Source organism: Molothrus ater, chromosome 5, assembly GCF_012460135.2.
Source record: "Molothrus ater isolate BHLD 08-10-18 breed brown headed cowbird chromosome 5, BPBGC_Mater_1.1, whole genome shotgun sequence".
Taxonomy (NCBI): Eukaryota; Metazoa; Chordata; class Aves; order Passeriformes; family Icteridae; genus Molothrus; species Molothrus ater.
In genome coordinates this window covers 66,574,122-66,590,606 of record NC_050482.2, presented here as the reverse complement: position 1 = coordinate 66,590,606, position 16,485 = coordinate 66,574,122, and the positions used below count along the sequence as shown (strand labels likewise).

General features: G+C 45.1%; 1 protein-coding gene across 1 annotated transcript in view; it reads left to right on the top strand.

The window, feature by feature from the left end:
* SLC6A12 (solute carrier family 6 member 12) overlaps nucleotides 1–5,717 on the top strand; it is a 32,760-nt gene extending 27,043 nt beyond the window's left edge. Inside the window, exons 13-15 of the mRNA XM_036401497.2 lie at nucleotides 1,649–1,749; nucleotides 2,739–2,909; nucleotides 5,571–5,717. Of these exons, the coding sequence (XP_036257390.2) occupies nucleotides 1,649–1,749; nucleotides 2,739–2,909; nucleotides 5,571–5,717 (419 nt within the window). The remainder of the gene's footprint in view (nucleotides 1–1,648; nucleotides 1,750–2,738; nucleotides 2,910–5,570) is intronic.
* The last annotated feature ends 10,768 nt before the right edge of the window (nucleotides 5,718–16,485 follow it).

The following is a 16,485-nucleotide window of genomic DNA, read 5'->3' as shown; positions in this document are numbered from 1 at the left end:
GAAGTTCTCTGGTCTAGGCTGGACTCCCACACAATATATATGCATGTCCCTTGATATACCACAGCTTGTTGTCTTTGCTTGAGGCTACTTGTTAACTTGCCAACTCAACACCAAGAGGTGTTCAAAACACTATTATCCTCCCTCTTCCCCCAAATACTTCAAAAAGCTGGGTTTAAAAGAGATTTTCTGCAAGCATTAGTCATGGGATATAGAATATAATGCATAGAATTGCAAAGAATTACAAAAAAAGGAGCATACATAATGTGCTTTTGTTAATTCTGAGACATAAAAACCATAAACCAAAATAAAACTCACCAAACCCCAAGCACTCACAATTGTGGACAGTTCTCTAGGCACATATTTTGCCTAGTCCAGAACTCTGGGCTTGAGATAGAAAGAAGCAAATTCTTATCACATTTGCAACTGGGAATTGTGGCCTGGCCATGAGTTCACAGATGGATGACCATCCCCAAAAGCAGAATCCTTTAATTACCAAGACAGAGCTTTAATAAAGCAAATACAGTATGATTTCATCCCAGAGGTGCTTAACTGGTAACCCTTTTTCTGGACAGACTAACTCACTTTTTTTTGGTCTACTATTGTTGTCTTATTTTGCCTGAGGCAGTCTGGTATAACTGGTCAGTTTTGGTTAGAAAGGTGCTAGGGCACATTATAAGGGACTTATTGATTTTTCTTCATTTTCTCTCTTTCTGGCCAACATTAGGCTCCTGATACTTGAAGACATTCCAGAGTTTATTGCAAGGTCTGCTGAAATCTATCTGCATTTTGTAGTCTCCTCTATGCCATTGCATAAGTTTGCTCCTTGTGCTTTGGGTTGGGCAGAGTCGGTGGTTAGAGCCAGGCTGGTGGCAGACTTTTAGCTGCTTTTCTGAAGTTTATCCCATTCCAGGGCACCATGAGATTTAGGTGGGTCCCACAGACTGTGAACAAACCAATCCAGTAAGTGAAACTAATGAGAAAAGAAGGAGGAGATCAGACCCCACCAGACAGCTCTCAGTGGACAGTACAGCAGCACTTGCAGATGGAAGGTTTGGTTTTCAGAAGAGCTTTAGTTGCCAGGTTTTCTAAGTTTATGTGAATAATAAAATATTCTGTGGAAGAAAATTCTTGAGATGACAGGGGTCCTGCTCAACTCAGTGGTGATTCTTGACATGACTTCCCTGGTATACCAGCATGTTTATTTATAAAGAGAAGGGCTTGTTAGGTGTTCCCCACTCTCTTTGTTCCTTTTAGCACTCTGCACACACAAAATGCTTAACCTGCAAGATCTTTCCCTTGCGGCTCTGTAAACCAGGGCACCTCCTTTCCCTGTGCAGTCCTTACCAGTGCATGGCTGCATCCTGTCACTTACAGCTGCTACCATCTCAGGGACTATGCTTTTCTCCAGTGTCAATCTTTCTGACACTTATGAGTGAAATTAAACCCCTCCGTCTCTGTTTAGCCACAGATGGGCCTTTTCAATTCCAGAAACCCCCATCCCTTGCTGCTCTATTATTAAGATAGCCATGTTTTCACCAGAAGTAAACACCAAGGATAAAGAAAGTTTGGGATCTGATATGAATAGTGATTGAAGAAAACAAAACCCATCTGACTTATGACTTTGTCTCTGTGCTGGTTGGTGGCCAAGGTGCCAACCGTTTCTATGACAACATTGAGGACATGATTGGTTTCCGGCCGTGGCCCTTGATCAAGATATGCTGGCTGGTGTTCACCCCGGGTCTGTGCTTGGTAAGTGCAATTATGGCATCATGACATATCACTCTGGGTCCCCAGATTCTCAGTGGAAAAAGCTGATTTAGCTCCAAGGTGCTGCTAAGTAGAAGCTTGTCCGTAGCTGAGGTAGCTATTTATTTCCTTTGTAAAGCCTTATGTTTTGCCTGGAAAATTAATTGAGCCTGAAAATCCAATTGTTTGTTGTGAAGGCAAAAGGAAATGTGTCCTCAAAGCCTGGAGAGGTTTGGTCAAATTACCTATGAATAGAGGACCAGTGAAAATTACCCTGTTCTGAAATACTTGCTTCAGTCTGTGTTCCTGGAACTGCCCATGGTTCAGAAGTATCTTTCTATAGCCATTTGCTTTCTGTGTTAGTAAATCTCTTCCAAAACTTCTGTGACTATGTTTAAATAAAATGTACCCAAATTCAGGCAAGTTCTTGCCTGTTTTGAATTTATGTCTCGTCTTGCTCCACTGACTTTTACATGCCTTCTCAGCCAAATTCTGGTTTTGTATCTGATGTTGAGAGTTGCTTTCTTTGACCTCAGTGGGAACACAAATGAGATCTATAGCTACAACTTACAAAGTACCCCTAGTCCTTTGTCCTCAGGCTTCAGGAGGACTTGAAGATCTGGGAAATTTTCAAACCAGTCCAAATTGTCTGAGAGCTTTGTAGCTAGAGAGCCCCAGGAGGGCTAAATCTGTGCCTGTGTGGCTCCTCTGGACTTTTTCTGCCAGGCAGAACAACAATTCTTGTCTTTGAAATGAATATGAATAAGTTGCTGGACCCTCAAAGCTGCTGCCAACTTTGCTTATGACTCTTCAGAAGCCTGAAGGCTTTAGACTGCTGAGAACTCTGTGCAGCCAGCATGGTCCCTGCTGGCTCATGCAAGGCAGAGCAGCCTTTGCCACCCTTGCAGAGGAGCCAGTCCTTGCAGGGTGGCCAGGCTGCTGGCCTTGGCTGCCCCTTAGTTTTCCTTATCTTTGTGTTTTCTGCTCCCCAGGGCGTCTTCCTGTTTTCCCTGATCAAGTACACACCCTTGAAATTCAACAATTCCTACGAGTACCCACCCTGGGGCTACGTGCTAGGCTGGCTGATGGCACTCTCCTCCATGGTCTGTATTCCTCTCTATGCCATCTTCATCCTCCTGAAAACCAAAGGATCCCTGAAACAGGTACTGGGGTTGTGGTCACTGGGTGTGTTGCTGTTGCTCCCCCAGATGATTCAGGATGGGCCCCAGGGAGGAGGTGCACAGCACGTTTCTTCTCTGAGAAGGCAAGGGCTGGTGAGAATCACCCTTCCCCAGAATGTTCTGTAGCTCTTGTTGGCAATTTGAAGAGCTTGGAGGGTCTCAGCACAGCTCCCAGGCTGATCATCAAATGTCTGCTCTTCCATGTGGTGTTGCACCATCATGCTCGATGCAATATATAGACATATATATATAGCATATATGCAGTATATAGACATATAAATAGCATATATGCACTAGATACCAATGCAAACCAAGTGCAAAACCAAGATCTGTTTTGCCTTTGCTTCTTGTCCCTTGTAGTCCCGGGTCAGGACCATCTTCTTTTTTAAAAAGAAATTACCCATAGTTATTAAAGAGGACCTGCTCACAGAGCTGTAAAGGCCTAATCTGCACCATGCCTGAGCCTGTCCTCTTTCACTGTAGACATCCTTGTCCCTGTCCTAGGAAGAACTCTATCTAGGGAGATGGAATCATGGAGATGACCCCTTACCTGACCCATGAAGAAAGATCTGAGTGATGTACAGTAAATCTAAATTTCTACTCAATTTCTCCGCAGGTCCTTCCCCATCCCCACTGGGGCTGGTTGGAGGGTGGGGTGGGCAGAGGGAGCAGGTGAACAGGAGCATCCCTGTGGCTGTGGTGTAGCTGTGACAGCCACATTGTGGGCTCATGGAGAGTAGGACCCTGCATTGCCAACACATTCAGGGATGAGCTGGGTACAGGAAGTCTTTATTTGTTCCATTGTCTCAGGGAAAGTGAATCTGTGGCTGACGTGTCTGACTCCCCACAGCTCAGAAGCTTTTGGTGTATAAATGTGGGCTGGGAGCTGCCAGAGAAGTAATTGCCCACATGTCCTGCCTGTTAAGCAAGCAATATCTCTCACCAGGGGTAAAGTGCTTCAAGCCCTTGGACTGAAATGCTGCTGGGAATAGTGTTAATGCTCATTGTAGAGCACACTTGAGGAATTGATTTGGCCCATTTCACATTGAGGGGTTTTCTGTTTGTCCTGGTTTACATGATATTAATTGAAATTTCCAGGGACTCCTCAGCTGTGTTAGTATGAAGAAATTTCCAAGGATACAGTTTAGGTGTAGGGGAAGGAATTTGCTGCTAGACCTGGGTTGATTCAGGGCAGAATCAAAGCCAGCCATGAAATACCTTCTAGGGTAGTTGCATCAGTTTTTAAAACAAAATTTCTCAAAATATACCTGTTCTCTTTTTCCAGTCACACCCCAGAATTGCAGGGAATTAATTTCCTTACACAAATTTCCAGGAACAGTTGTTGAATATTGCAAAACATTCACTGAAAGCAAGTTTGTAATTGGTAATTACGATCAGTCACTGCTACAAACTGATACCTCTCGTTACACTTGACTGACCAAGAAACAAAAATGTTGTTTCCTAATGCCCTGATTAAGACAGCTCAAGCTCCAAAGGCTAAAAACTCACAATGAAGTACCCACAGAGAAGCTGCAGACCAAGGTGAATTTTGAAAATCATGGGGCAAATATTTTTGAATAAATGAACAAAATCTGTGATTCTGGCAGGCACTTCACAAGGAGTGGGAGCACTAAAATTAATCCAACAAGTCATGGATGAATTGCCTGCTCTGCTTATCATGCACTCTTCACTCATGGGAATGAGCATGCACTGTCCTGAACAGCTTGTGATGGAAAAAGTAACAGTGAAAGTCAGTTTCAGCTGGGAAATGTTAGGCTGTCACATGGAGCTGGCAGGTAGCTGCAGGACATCAGCTGCAGGATGGAAAGGGAAAGGAAACCAGGAGCTCAGGAAGTCATGTGGCACCAGAGAGACTTTAAAAATGGGAAGAAAAAGACCAGAAATTCACTGCAGAGTCCCTGTGAGCCAGGACATTTTGCTGAAGAGCTCAAAGATATTTTTGTTTTTTTAAGAAGAAACTCCTCTAAGTTGTCCCAACACTGCATACATGTGTATAGAACAGCCTGTAGCACCCTGCATTGCACAGGACAGAGGGAGCTAAGGGCAGGCAGCTGCCTCACAACCCCTGCCTTCACCATCACAGCCTGGCTGACTGGAAGAGGGGAGCTGAGGATGGTTTGGGGCAGAAACCAGTCTGCAGAGGGACTGCTTTACCTGGGAAATGCCACTGAGGTAGGTGTTGCCTACCACCCTGCTTTGGATCATAGCAGGAGATGCCCAGCATCTGATGATCAGCCCATCTGAAAGTCTTCACAGCTCCCACGAAAATCAATGGAAAGCTACTTGGTATAGGAAAAATAAAGGTTTTATGGTGTTTTTTCCATTGCCACAGAAAATGTCTGTGGTGCTAATCCTCCCTCACAGTAGCAGGTCTATGAGAAGTGCTGTATGTCAGATTATCAGTCCACAGCCCAGATTTGAGCACAGAGACAGAATAATTGCCACTGAGAGCAGCTGAAGCGAACCTGCTCTCCTCCTTTGTTTCGCAGCCATTTGGCAGGAGAGGAAGAGGGAGCTGGCATGTGTGCTGTCTAGGTGCCTTTGCCCCCAGCAATGGTTGTGGATCACTATTGGCTCTCAGTTTGCTCATCAGCTTAATTAACAGCAGCTTCCTCTCTGCAGAGGCTGATGCAGCTGATTTCCCCAGCGGAGGATCTACCGCAGCCCAGGAAGAAGCGCGTGGCGAGGCCGTCCGATCTGAGGCAGGAGGGATGGTCTCCTCCAGCCCAGGAGCTGCTCAGCATCACAGAGAGAGAAACCCACTTCTGAGGCACCTGGGATGTTTCCTCCATAACCCAGACTGATTTGCTCTCTCCTTCCCAAAGTGGTTTCTTTTCCCTTCTCTCCTTCATGTCTGTGATGGAAGCATCTGGGACAATTCCTCTCCTTCCAGCATTTCTTTTACACCCTGGGGACAACTCTTCCTGCTAGCAGCTGTGGAGACTGCAGCATGCTTTTGTCAGAAATGCCCTTCATTACTGACACTGGTTGAGAAGAGAAAAACAACATTGTAGCAAAAAAGGAAAAAAAAAAAAGGAAAAAAAAGTGCATTTGTGTTGAGAGGAGGAAAAGAAACCACAGTGGTGAGGGTGGTGAGAGAGAGCAGAGAATGAAGGTGTGAAGGAGCCAAGTTAGGGATGCAAAAGCAGGAAATGATGGGGTACTAGCACGGGAAATAAGTAAGTTGGTTCAGAAGTACACAAGAAGCTGGAGGATGACAAAGGAAAGGGCATTATTAGGTCACCTCTGTACAAGGGAGAGAGAGCCAGGAATGTATCATAGCCAATGACAAGAGGAGGCTGCACTGTCAGGAGTTACAGCTTCAGCTGTCGCTGGAAGGGAAAGGGGAGTGACAGGGTGCTCGATGCAATCCTAGTTGTTGATGATGGATCTCAAGGCAGTCTCAGTCTGGAAAAGGGGGTGAGGAATGACTATCTGAGGGGACTTGCTCTTGGTCAAACTGCATGGCCCAGTGAAAACGCATCCAAGAGTGAAACCGATGAACATTTGACAATTCTTTCAGAAAATTCATGGAGTGCAGGAAAAGTAACAGCAGTTGGTAAGAAAAAGAAAAAGAGCTGCAGCACAGCTGGGGAAAAGGAGACCCTGAGGACTGCACGCCCACAAATTTAACTGCACTGCTGGGGCATTTTGGAGAGGAATTATAGAAGGAGTTGATGGGCCTGATCCTGTGCTGCAGAGTAGCCTTGGGAAGGAGCTGGGAGCATGATTGCACTTCCTTGGCTTTGCTGTGGATGACTGCTCAGGGGATAAGGAAGACATAATCAGGTGCAATAATCATCAGCTCAGGCAAGATAAAGCAAAATTAATAGGTAATATGGGTTCATTGGAAGCAGATTGTGTCGAATTAAAGGTTGGTTGTTGCCAGGGTAGTCAAAAATGTGAGGCAAGGTGGGAGGAAATGTGCTCTGCTGCCGGGTTTGGTGCAGTGCCAGATGACTCTGTCCTGTGGAGGCTGGGGCTGTAAAGATCCCTGCCAAATCCTGCTTCAATGCCTATCAAAAATTCACAGTTAAACCCATCAGAAAAGCCAGTGGCAGGATGCACCCGGGAGCTTTGCCTGTGGTCAAAGGTACATACACTGATGCGTAGCTGTGCTGCAATATTGGCACATCCAACCACACCAGAGAATGGCCATCAGAATGAATCACAGATGCCACATGCTCCTTTCCCTTGTTCCTTGTTCCAAGTAATTGCTTTTCCCTGTGCTGGATGGAGATAAACAACCGGCACCAAAAGTGAGCGCAGAAATCAGGTCTCATCTGTGCAGCTCAGTACCTATTCCAATTGCTATGGGAACCTTATCTGCTGCAGTTTCCTCTGAGTTTAACTGGAGAATTAGCATAGGGCAATCTTTTCACCATTTAATTTCCTTTCCTTTAAAAAACTACAAACTACAACTGCTGGTGAAATGAACACTGAAAGTCAATTATCAGAATTTGTACCTCTCTGGCACATCATCATTTAAGATGTTTTACTGTGGAAGATGGAGACGGCTGGCAAACCTCATTCACATTCCCTGCAAAGGACTGCAGCACCACATAGGATACCATTTATTGTATTTTTATTTTTTAAAGTGCTGAATGTCATGCTGCAAATAGCTGTGGGAAGAGCTTAGCACCCAGAGTCTTGAAATCAGGCATCATGGTAAGCAGTTTGGTGATTTTTCCTCTCCCCCCCACCAGTGTTGCTCATAATTTGGTGGGGGAAGCAGCTCCCCTCAATCTTGATTCCTGTACAATCCTTGGTAGGACATTTAGCCCCTTTGCTCCTGCTGCCATGCCTTTAAGATGTGAGGTAGTGTCATGCTGTCAGAGAAGTCATGGAGATCTGTTCACTTCATTTTCTGAGGCAGTTGAGTAACACTGCAAAAATCCTAGGTAGAAGCAAGTAACTCTTCAGTTTGGAACTCAAATGTGGTGCTGTGTTATTGACTGCATGAACTTATTCCTCTTGGTTATGTATAATCTGACAATAGCATCCCACCTCTGCCAGGAAGCAACTTATTTTAATAAAGCTAGAGGAGGTATTGGTGTGACCATTGAAAGCAATCAAAAAATTCCCAGGATCAGGAAATTAATCCAGTTTCTTTGGATGGAATTTACAGAGTGAAGTCCAGGAATTTTAAGTCAAAGCTCAGTGACCCAGTGTCATTTAATTACCTTTCCTTTAAAAACTGAAACACCCACATACACCCGGGTGGAGGAACAGGGGGAAATGCCATCAGTGGCTGTCTTTTGCTGTGTGACCCCCAGTGCAATCAGAGACTGAGTAGCGGTTTGTTAAATTTCTACAAATGTCTCAGGCATTGCTGCATGCATGTGACAGATCTGGCAGGTGTCCATCAACCCCTGCAACTGGGTGCCTCTGGAGAGCTCTGAATCTGGTGGGAAACTGCTCCTGTCCTGCACACCACCAGGAATACACTACTGAAGGATTGTATGGAGAGGAGGGAGAGATTTAATTGTTGATAACATGCCAAGACACGATGCTTTTGGAGCTGAAGTCCAAGAGAAGGTACGAGGTTTTCATACTGTGCTACTCCTCCCACCTGGAATTAAAATACTGTATACAGAAGAAAGGACATACACCTGTAAACACCTAACTACTACTACTGGGTTTCCAGTCTGTTTGTTCTGGTTTTGGTTTTTGGTTTTGTTTGTGTTTTTTTTCTTCATAAAAAGGCCATTTTCACCCCTCTTTCCAGAAGGAAAAGACAGGAACAGAGTTTGTTAAAAATAAATCAAGGCAAAAGGTCTTGTATTATCCTTCTCCATCCTGTTATTCCTGTTCCCCCCCTCTTCAGCCTTCCTTCCCTTCTTCCTTTGACAGTGACAAATGGCAAAAAAAAAAGAAGGAAATGGTCATTGAGAACTTGTACAGAACGAAATTTGAAGAAAGATAGATAAAGCTATCAAATATCACCAGGATATCTTCAACTTTTGTGACTCCAACCTTCAACATAATTTTTTGGGGGAAGGAGAATTGCCATGGGAATTCTTGGCTCTCAAACGTTCTTCTGTCCCATGTGATCATGGTAGCACTTAGGCAAAGGACAATGACCTGCTGTAGCTTCCAATGAGCTGGAGGTGCAGCCATGCCCTCCCTCCCAGCCTCATCTTAGCTTTTGGGCTGGAGAGAAGCCATGCCCACCATAGCCCTAGTGCAGGGCTTAACTACCAAGGAATCCCAGCCCCATCCTGAGCAAAGCTCTGGATTTCCCCTGTGCAGTTATTGCAGTCTGCCAAGGCTTGGAAGACAAGAAAAGGCAGTAGGAACTGAACTGGAGGAAATGAAATCTCTTAGGAGAACAGGGGTTTCTCAGACCTTGGGCTGTGTTTATGTTGTGTGAGTTATGGGTATTCTGCAGTTGGGAATGGTGTGGTTTGCGCTGGAATCTGGGGACTTCCCTGAGATTTTACTTCCCTGGTGTGTGGCAAGAGGGGTTTGCTCAGGTGCTTTCCCCATCTTGAGGAGAGGTGAGCCTTGCACAGGTAGAAATGAGAGACCTGAGCCAAGTGACTTAGGTGCACAGTAAATGAGGGCTGGGAAAGAGACAGTCAGCAGTCATGAGGGCATATAGAATGCATCAGGTCTTCTTGCAGGCCTTTATCAGGTTGCATGTGCTGACATATGTTAACCTCTTACTAATTAGCTAAATTGTGTTTGAATGGGGTAGGAGGGGAGTAATGTTCATCAAAGAAAAGATAAAATAACTTATTTCAAAAAATTAAAGATTCAAATTTAAGACTCGAGAGGCTGAGATGATGTGCATATGCTGCTATCCAGTTCCCTGTGCATATGTTGCAGGAATAAGCTTTAGGTATTAAAGTGAAAGACTTTACTCCTGAACCTGCCAAGGAAGAGAAGAAATGCACCTAACAGTGCATGGATGGACACTGCAAAGGTTGTTTTGCAAGGGAGGACGTGAATTTTCAGAGCAGTCTATTCTGGTTTGTCAAGTCCAAGCTTGGAAAGCTACGTGGAACAAAAAGGAATTCCTAGGGAGAAATGCTTTCAATGTCTGTGCAAAGCCTGTTGTGGGCAATTCCATCCTGTCTTGGTTTTGGTAACATGCCAAGACCATTCTGTTAAATGGCTTTTTGATTTTTTTTCTCCTGTTTTGCTTAGGTTTTTTTACAGGCTGTAGAATAGTTTCCTGCCCAGCCTGGGTTACAGCCAGGAGGGGAGCTGTGGACTAGGATGGCTGGTTTGGACCAGAGGCGTGCTTACGCTCAATCGTTATTAGCCAGTGGCCACTTTTCCAAAACATGCTTTATTGAGTGTGCAGCTTTTGTTGTACCACGGTGTAGATAGTGATCTCTGGAGGAGGATGGGAGATTACAGGCCATCTGGTGCCTTTCTGGACCTCATCTTTCAACAGGACATGAAATAAGCTTCTTTTTCTCATGGAGAAATAAACCCTCCCTCAAGCATAAAAGCAACCTGTCACTTTCACTGTCTTGGTTTGGAAAGACAGGTGTCTGCTAAGGAAGGCAGGAGCCTCCTGTGAAATGGAAAATGTAAACCCCCTCCCTCCAAATTGTTATAAATTTTAAATTAAGGGGCTCTCAGGCAAAAAATATGGGAGCAGGAATAACAGTTCTTTATTAGGGAAGAAAATAAAAAGATAAAATAAGCAATGCAGTAAACCAAAACAACACTGACAGAGTCAGAATACAACCTGACACCCTGTTGGTCAGGGTATTGGTAGCAGTCCCATTGGAATTGTGGCTGCAGCCCTCCTGGAGTGTGAGGGGTGGCTCTGTTGGAACAGGGATCCTGTAGAAGGGTGTAGTCTTCCTCTGAAGATCCAGTGGAAGAGGCAGCTGTTCTTCTGGGGCTTCCAGTGGAGAAGCTCTGCTGGTGTTACAGAACCTCAAGATTATATCCAGGTAGGAATGCTTGGCTCCTCCCTCTGGGTGGAGCATCTCCCAATGGGATGCTATAGTCCTTATCAGTCATGCAGTGACATTCAATAGCCTGTTATCAGCAGGCGTCTCCCTTGAGAGAGGGTTGGTTGTGGAAGAGATAAGGAAAACTGCCTGCTTAACAGAAGACAACTGCCATACAGTTGGCAAATAGAATACATCTTGCCTTGCAATCTGGGACATGCACATATCCTGGAGAAGGGCCATCACTGTAACGTGAGCTTCCTCCCCACCTCCTAGCTCTGAAGTGAGGATGACCTGGGAGCTGGAACTGGGGTTTCTTAATCAAGCTCTCCAGAAGCAGAGGTCTTTATGCTGGAATACTTCAAGCAGCATGCACGTGGGTCCAGGAGCTGCTGAAGAGAAATCCCATCAGTGGCAGGGCACAGCAGTGTAAATCAGTAACCTGGATTAGCTGGGATGGTGGGAGGAAGCCTGGCAATGTGAACTGGCTGGGGCTCAGAACAGTGGGGAAATAATGCCCAGGCAGTGTTAGTTTTTTTGTGCAGTGCTTTTGGATGAGGTATTAATTCCCCTGACAGGCTGGGTGGCTGTGGCTCCCCTTGGCATTGGTGTGATGTGTACATCAGTCAAGAAACAGGGAGATGGCAGGGCTTTCTCTTCATGCTCCAGGTGATCCTGTCTCCTGTGTGTCTATCATCACCAACACTGGGCTCTCCCACCCCAAAAATGCTTTTGCAGGGCTCAGCTTTACACCTGGTTTACAGCTGCTTTACACCTTAGCTAAAGCATAAATTACCAGCCAAGTAAAACAGAAGCTCAGGAGCAGACTCCAGTTGTCCTGTCCCATAAACCTCCTTGTCCAGGAGCCCAAGCATGGGAGTCTGTCTCCACATAGGAAAGCAGTGTGGTCAGGCACAGTTATTTTTTTTCAGAACCTCTGGGTGGAGGATATTTGAACACTTTCAGAGCATATTCATTTTACAGTGTTTAGGCTAAGAAAATAATAGGAATTAATTTTTTTTCTTTTTAAGAATTACCTGCTGTAATCAGATTTCAAAAAAGTTTTTTGGTGCCTAATTTTTTTTTTTAATATAACAACCACTCCAGCCTCCTTTGCAGTACAAGACAGGGGGTGGCATTTCCCTTGCATTTGGGAGTTTTTGAGCTGTCTCACTTTCTTGTTTCTATGGTAAAGGGAGGCAGCAGCAAAACCTTTGCTGTTTATCCTTGGGGCACCTGTGAGGCTTCATGTGAAGAGGAGAAAGGGGCCTGATGCCTTTTGGGAAGTTGCAGGTTCAGAACATCTTAGATCAGTGTCTCCATGTGGAGGTGTCTGTGTTTGGCATTTGGGGGAGAATTGTGCTTTGGTAGGTTTTGCCTTAATGACATCACTACAGTGACATTGTGACAGGGGCTGGTGGGTAAATGTGTTGCTGTCAGAATTTTGAGATTGTGAGGCTCTGGACTTATACTATAGGTAGAGATAATTTTTAATCTTGGCTCCAAAAATTTTTCCCTCTCTGGAAGGAAGGGAAGGGTGTTTTAGTGACCGTGGGCAGAGGTGTCAGCAGCACCTCCTGGTTGTTCTGGCCAGAGTCCCTTGGGCAGGCTGACGTAGGACACATCGAGCGATGGCAAAGCAATTTCCCATCGTCTAATCCTATCAATAAATGCAATTTCCCTGGAGGGTGGGGCTGTGTGAAACTCGATTGCTGCAGGCAGGGGCTGCTTCTGGTTGTGTGCATCACATGGCCAAGCAGCAGCAAGGCTGCAGGCTGGAGATATTTCCCCTCCCAGTGGAGGCTCTGTCCCTTCTGATGTGGTAATAAATGAGGTTGTCCCTGTGTGGCACTGCACAGAGGAGCCAGGCCTTTGCTCTTCCTTATCCCCAGGGCCTGTGTACTTATGATGGAGCACCTGTGGTGGACAGTGGTTATACTGCCTCTGTCAGTAACCCTCATTTGCATCTCATACCCAAATCTTTCCTCTTTTTCCTCTGCATCTGTCACATTTTTCCCACACTCCTGTGCTTTTGAGGTCAAAGACAGCCATGCAATAAGGCTTCTCCCTGTAGGAAGGCACTGCCATAAGGTTTGGGAAGTGGCATAATCTCCATCAGTATAACTGTGCTTATGCTGATTTAAAGCATCTACCTCAGCGCTTTCATTAGCATAAACCTCTTAATAAAGAGGGGAAAAAAATTGTAAGAGCTACACCAATGATGTAACTAGACACATTTAGTGGATACATTTACTTTAAAATTAGCTTGGTTTCCCAGAGTATTTGATTTCAGTTAAATCTTTCAAAGTATGTGAGGACACTTCTATTTATGTTCCATTCATACTAATTTTAATTTATATTAAGTCCATCAGGATGAAATTTGAGCCAAGCTGGATGCAGTGTTACTGCTCACACTGGTTTTTGATGGATTAGAAGCAATAGAGCTAAATCTTTCCAATCCCTTGTGAGTCCCTTGCTGTTTCACTGACAAAAAGATGATCAGTTTTTTTTAAAGTACATTTATCAAAACAGCCTGCAGGCACAGGCACATTTTCATCAATGTGACTGTGTCCACTTATTATCCAAATGGTCTTAAAGCTGGAATAATCATGCTTCAAAGTGGGCTGCTCTGGTTTAATTTAGCCCAATTTGTTTTGGTTTAGATGAGCAGCACTGGCTGGGTAGACAAGGCCTAAGAGTGGGTAGGTACTGCTATTGCTCAAGCCCTGCCAGGAATCTTCCATGCAGAAATCCAATCTCTGGTGTCCATGATAGCCCTCATTTTCTGGTTCCCAGAGCCTTGTGCTCCTTGTTGCTATGCTGGGCATATCACAGGGGCATAGCACACCTGCTGTCACTCAAACACTCCTTTGGCAGGGAAGATAGCTGGGAAGAAGGGGCTGGGGGGAGACTCTGCCACACTTAAAATCTGCCCCCAAATTGCACCAGGGACACCAGTGGCATATGGCCTCTGGGGCGACCCAGGAACCTTCATGTCCCTGTGTCACCTGGACCTCAGGCATGCTGGCACTCTGGGGACTCCAGCCCTTGGAGCATGTCTGGAGAAAGCTGAAAGCAGGTGCCTTACTCTCACCAGTGCTTAGAGACTAACCAGCAATCAGCCTGGCAGCTTGCTGGCTGCTGCTGGGAGGTGGGTACTGGTAATTTACCTCATGCTTGAAGGGCAACTCAGGTGTGGCTTTGCCCACCAGGAAACTGAATCTGTGTCACAGTGAGATGCTGCAGGTGTCAGCCCCACCAGAAGAGTGTGCTGGGCTGCCTACAGGAATGGGCCATCCTCAAGCACCAGCACCAACTGTGCTGTGCCTGGGGAAGTGGACGTGATGGTGCAGAGGGCTGAGGGCTTCTGTACTTTAGCTATTGACAAAAGCCACAGACATGATAATGTGTGTAGCAGTGTGCTTCTCTCAGAATCACCCATGTACATTCTTATTTGTTTCAATCAAATGGAAAAATGGTTAAACACCTAGAAATGCTTTACCCACGCAAACTGGGAGTGAAGGCTCTTCATCAAAAGAAAGAATTTAGAAAATACCATAGAGACATCTTTAAATTGATGGATTTTATTTTAGTGGCCTTTTCTTTCTCTTCTACCTAATATCCCTCTCCTCCCATAAGACATCTCAGGACTTGTCAGATTGATCATCTTCATTTTGTGCTTGGGAACCCTTGGTCCTTCAGGTCTTACTTGCTGACTGAAAGCTCAGTGCTGATAAATCTTTAGCAGAGGAAGTTTTTCTCCCAGGTGTTTCTCAACCACATGAGTTATGGCAAGGTGCACAGGACAAACAACACAAAAAACACTGAGCTTAACAGAACTTGGCTGTTTCACACCTGACAAAATCTTACTGCCAGAATATCCAGTGACTTTATCTCACTAGTTCTCCCTGTATCCAGAGTATTCCAGGGGAAAGAAAATGAGTAGGCACACACTGAACTAAAGCACTCTAACCCAATCTATTTTTCATTGACAGGTCACTTTTAATCTCCTCCAGTGATGGAAATTCCTTTTCTTTTCTTGTATTTATTTTCAGTTTTGTTCTTGCTATATTTCTTTTACATTTTTATTCCTTCACCGTGTTCTGTTTTGTTTGTGCTGTTGACAGCAGGAGAGATTTAAAAATGCCCAGACTTTGAAGCAAGTCATCTACAGATGAAATTGTTCCAAAGGGCTCCTAGCAGCTGCAGGGACAAGTGGCATAAATGCAGATTTAATACCAGTGGCTGAAGGTAATTGTAAATAAAAGTACTCTCTGTAAAAAGTATTGCACAGGTTTCCAGATGAATAATATTTCAAAGAAGCTGAGTGCCCTGGAAACATGGCTGGAGAGCTATACATATGTGAGAGCTATACATATGTCCTGTGCCACAGGACTAGCTCATCCCAGCTTGACCAGGATTGCCCAAGATGAGGAGTATCAGAGATTCTGGCAGTTTTCCTGGGGAGAAGGGGTCAGTGAGGATGGCAGATGATTCTGTTACCAGGTATTAACAGTCCAGCCTCTGGTGACAAAGAATCTCTGGACACCACAAGGGGAGTCTTCAACAGGTCACATAAGTACCTGGGACTGGAAGCTGGGAGGATTGAGCACAGGAATTGTCCTGCCTTCCCTACCCTGGTCTCACACCTTTTCCCTGTCTATTCCCTTGGGTGTTAGGAGTCAGACCTGAGCTCTGAGCCTGCTCAGGGAGGAAGGAGGCCAGCCGGCCTGGCCCCCCCTGCAGGTTGGCAGCATTGCTGAGGTTGCTGAGGAGGAGGCCATGCCGTGACTGGGCTCAAAAAAGCAGTGCCTGCCAGCTCTGCTCTGCTGGCCAGCTTTGCTTCCCTTTGGAGGTGGTGGACTTTGTGGGCTTAGTCACCAGAGCCAGGCAGGCTCATACCTCATAACAGCTCTTTTCAGTGAGTGCAGCCCTATTCCTCTGCAAATTATCCCTGCGTGATTATACTTCTGCTTATTTTGCAATGATTGTGTTAATGATTTTTGCAAATGAATTTTAAACCAAGAGATGTCTAGCCTGATTATTTGGCTGCTTTCACCACTGTCATCACATCCAATAGCTGTTATTTAGAAAACACTCTTTGCACTTGTGTTTACTCACACAGATTATATGGTGGGGTTGGGCTCTTTTGCTGGATATTTCCCAAGCCACCAAAAGCTTTGGAGGTGGCAGCCCAAGTGCTTTGAATGCAAATACTGAAGCCAGTGAGTATTTGTCTGAGTATCTGCCAAGCTCTCATTTTCTGGGAACACACTGGTGAATCAAAATTTAGTCTCATGAACATTTATGGAAAACAACCAAGAGAGCAGCTCCAAATCCCATCCTTTCAAATGAATTCTGCTTCTCTTCTAAGGCATGTTCCCAAATTCATTTGGGCTTACCAGTCTATGCCTAGTTCTTGCCAAGTATGAAATATCCATGTACTGTCTTCTTTTCTTGGTCCAACTTCCCTTTTTTTTCTGGAAAAGCAGGGGTTGCTCAGACTGTTGCTGAGAGACATTATTTCTCTCCAGCACCTTTTATACTTACAGCCTGCTTCTGCCTAAAACTCGCACAACAAATATGATACAGAAAACACTTGTGGCTTTCAAATTCAGTTT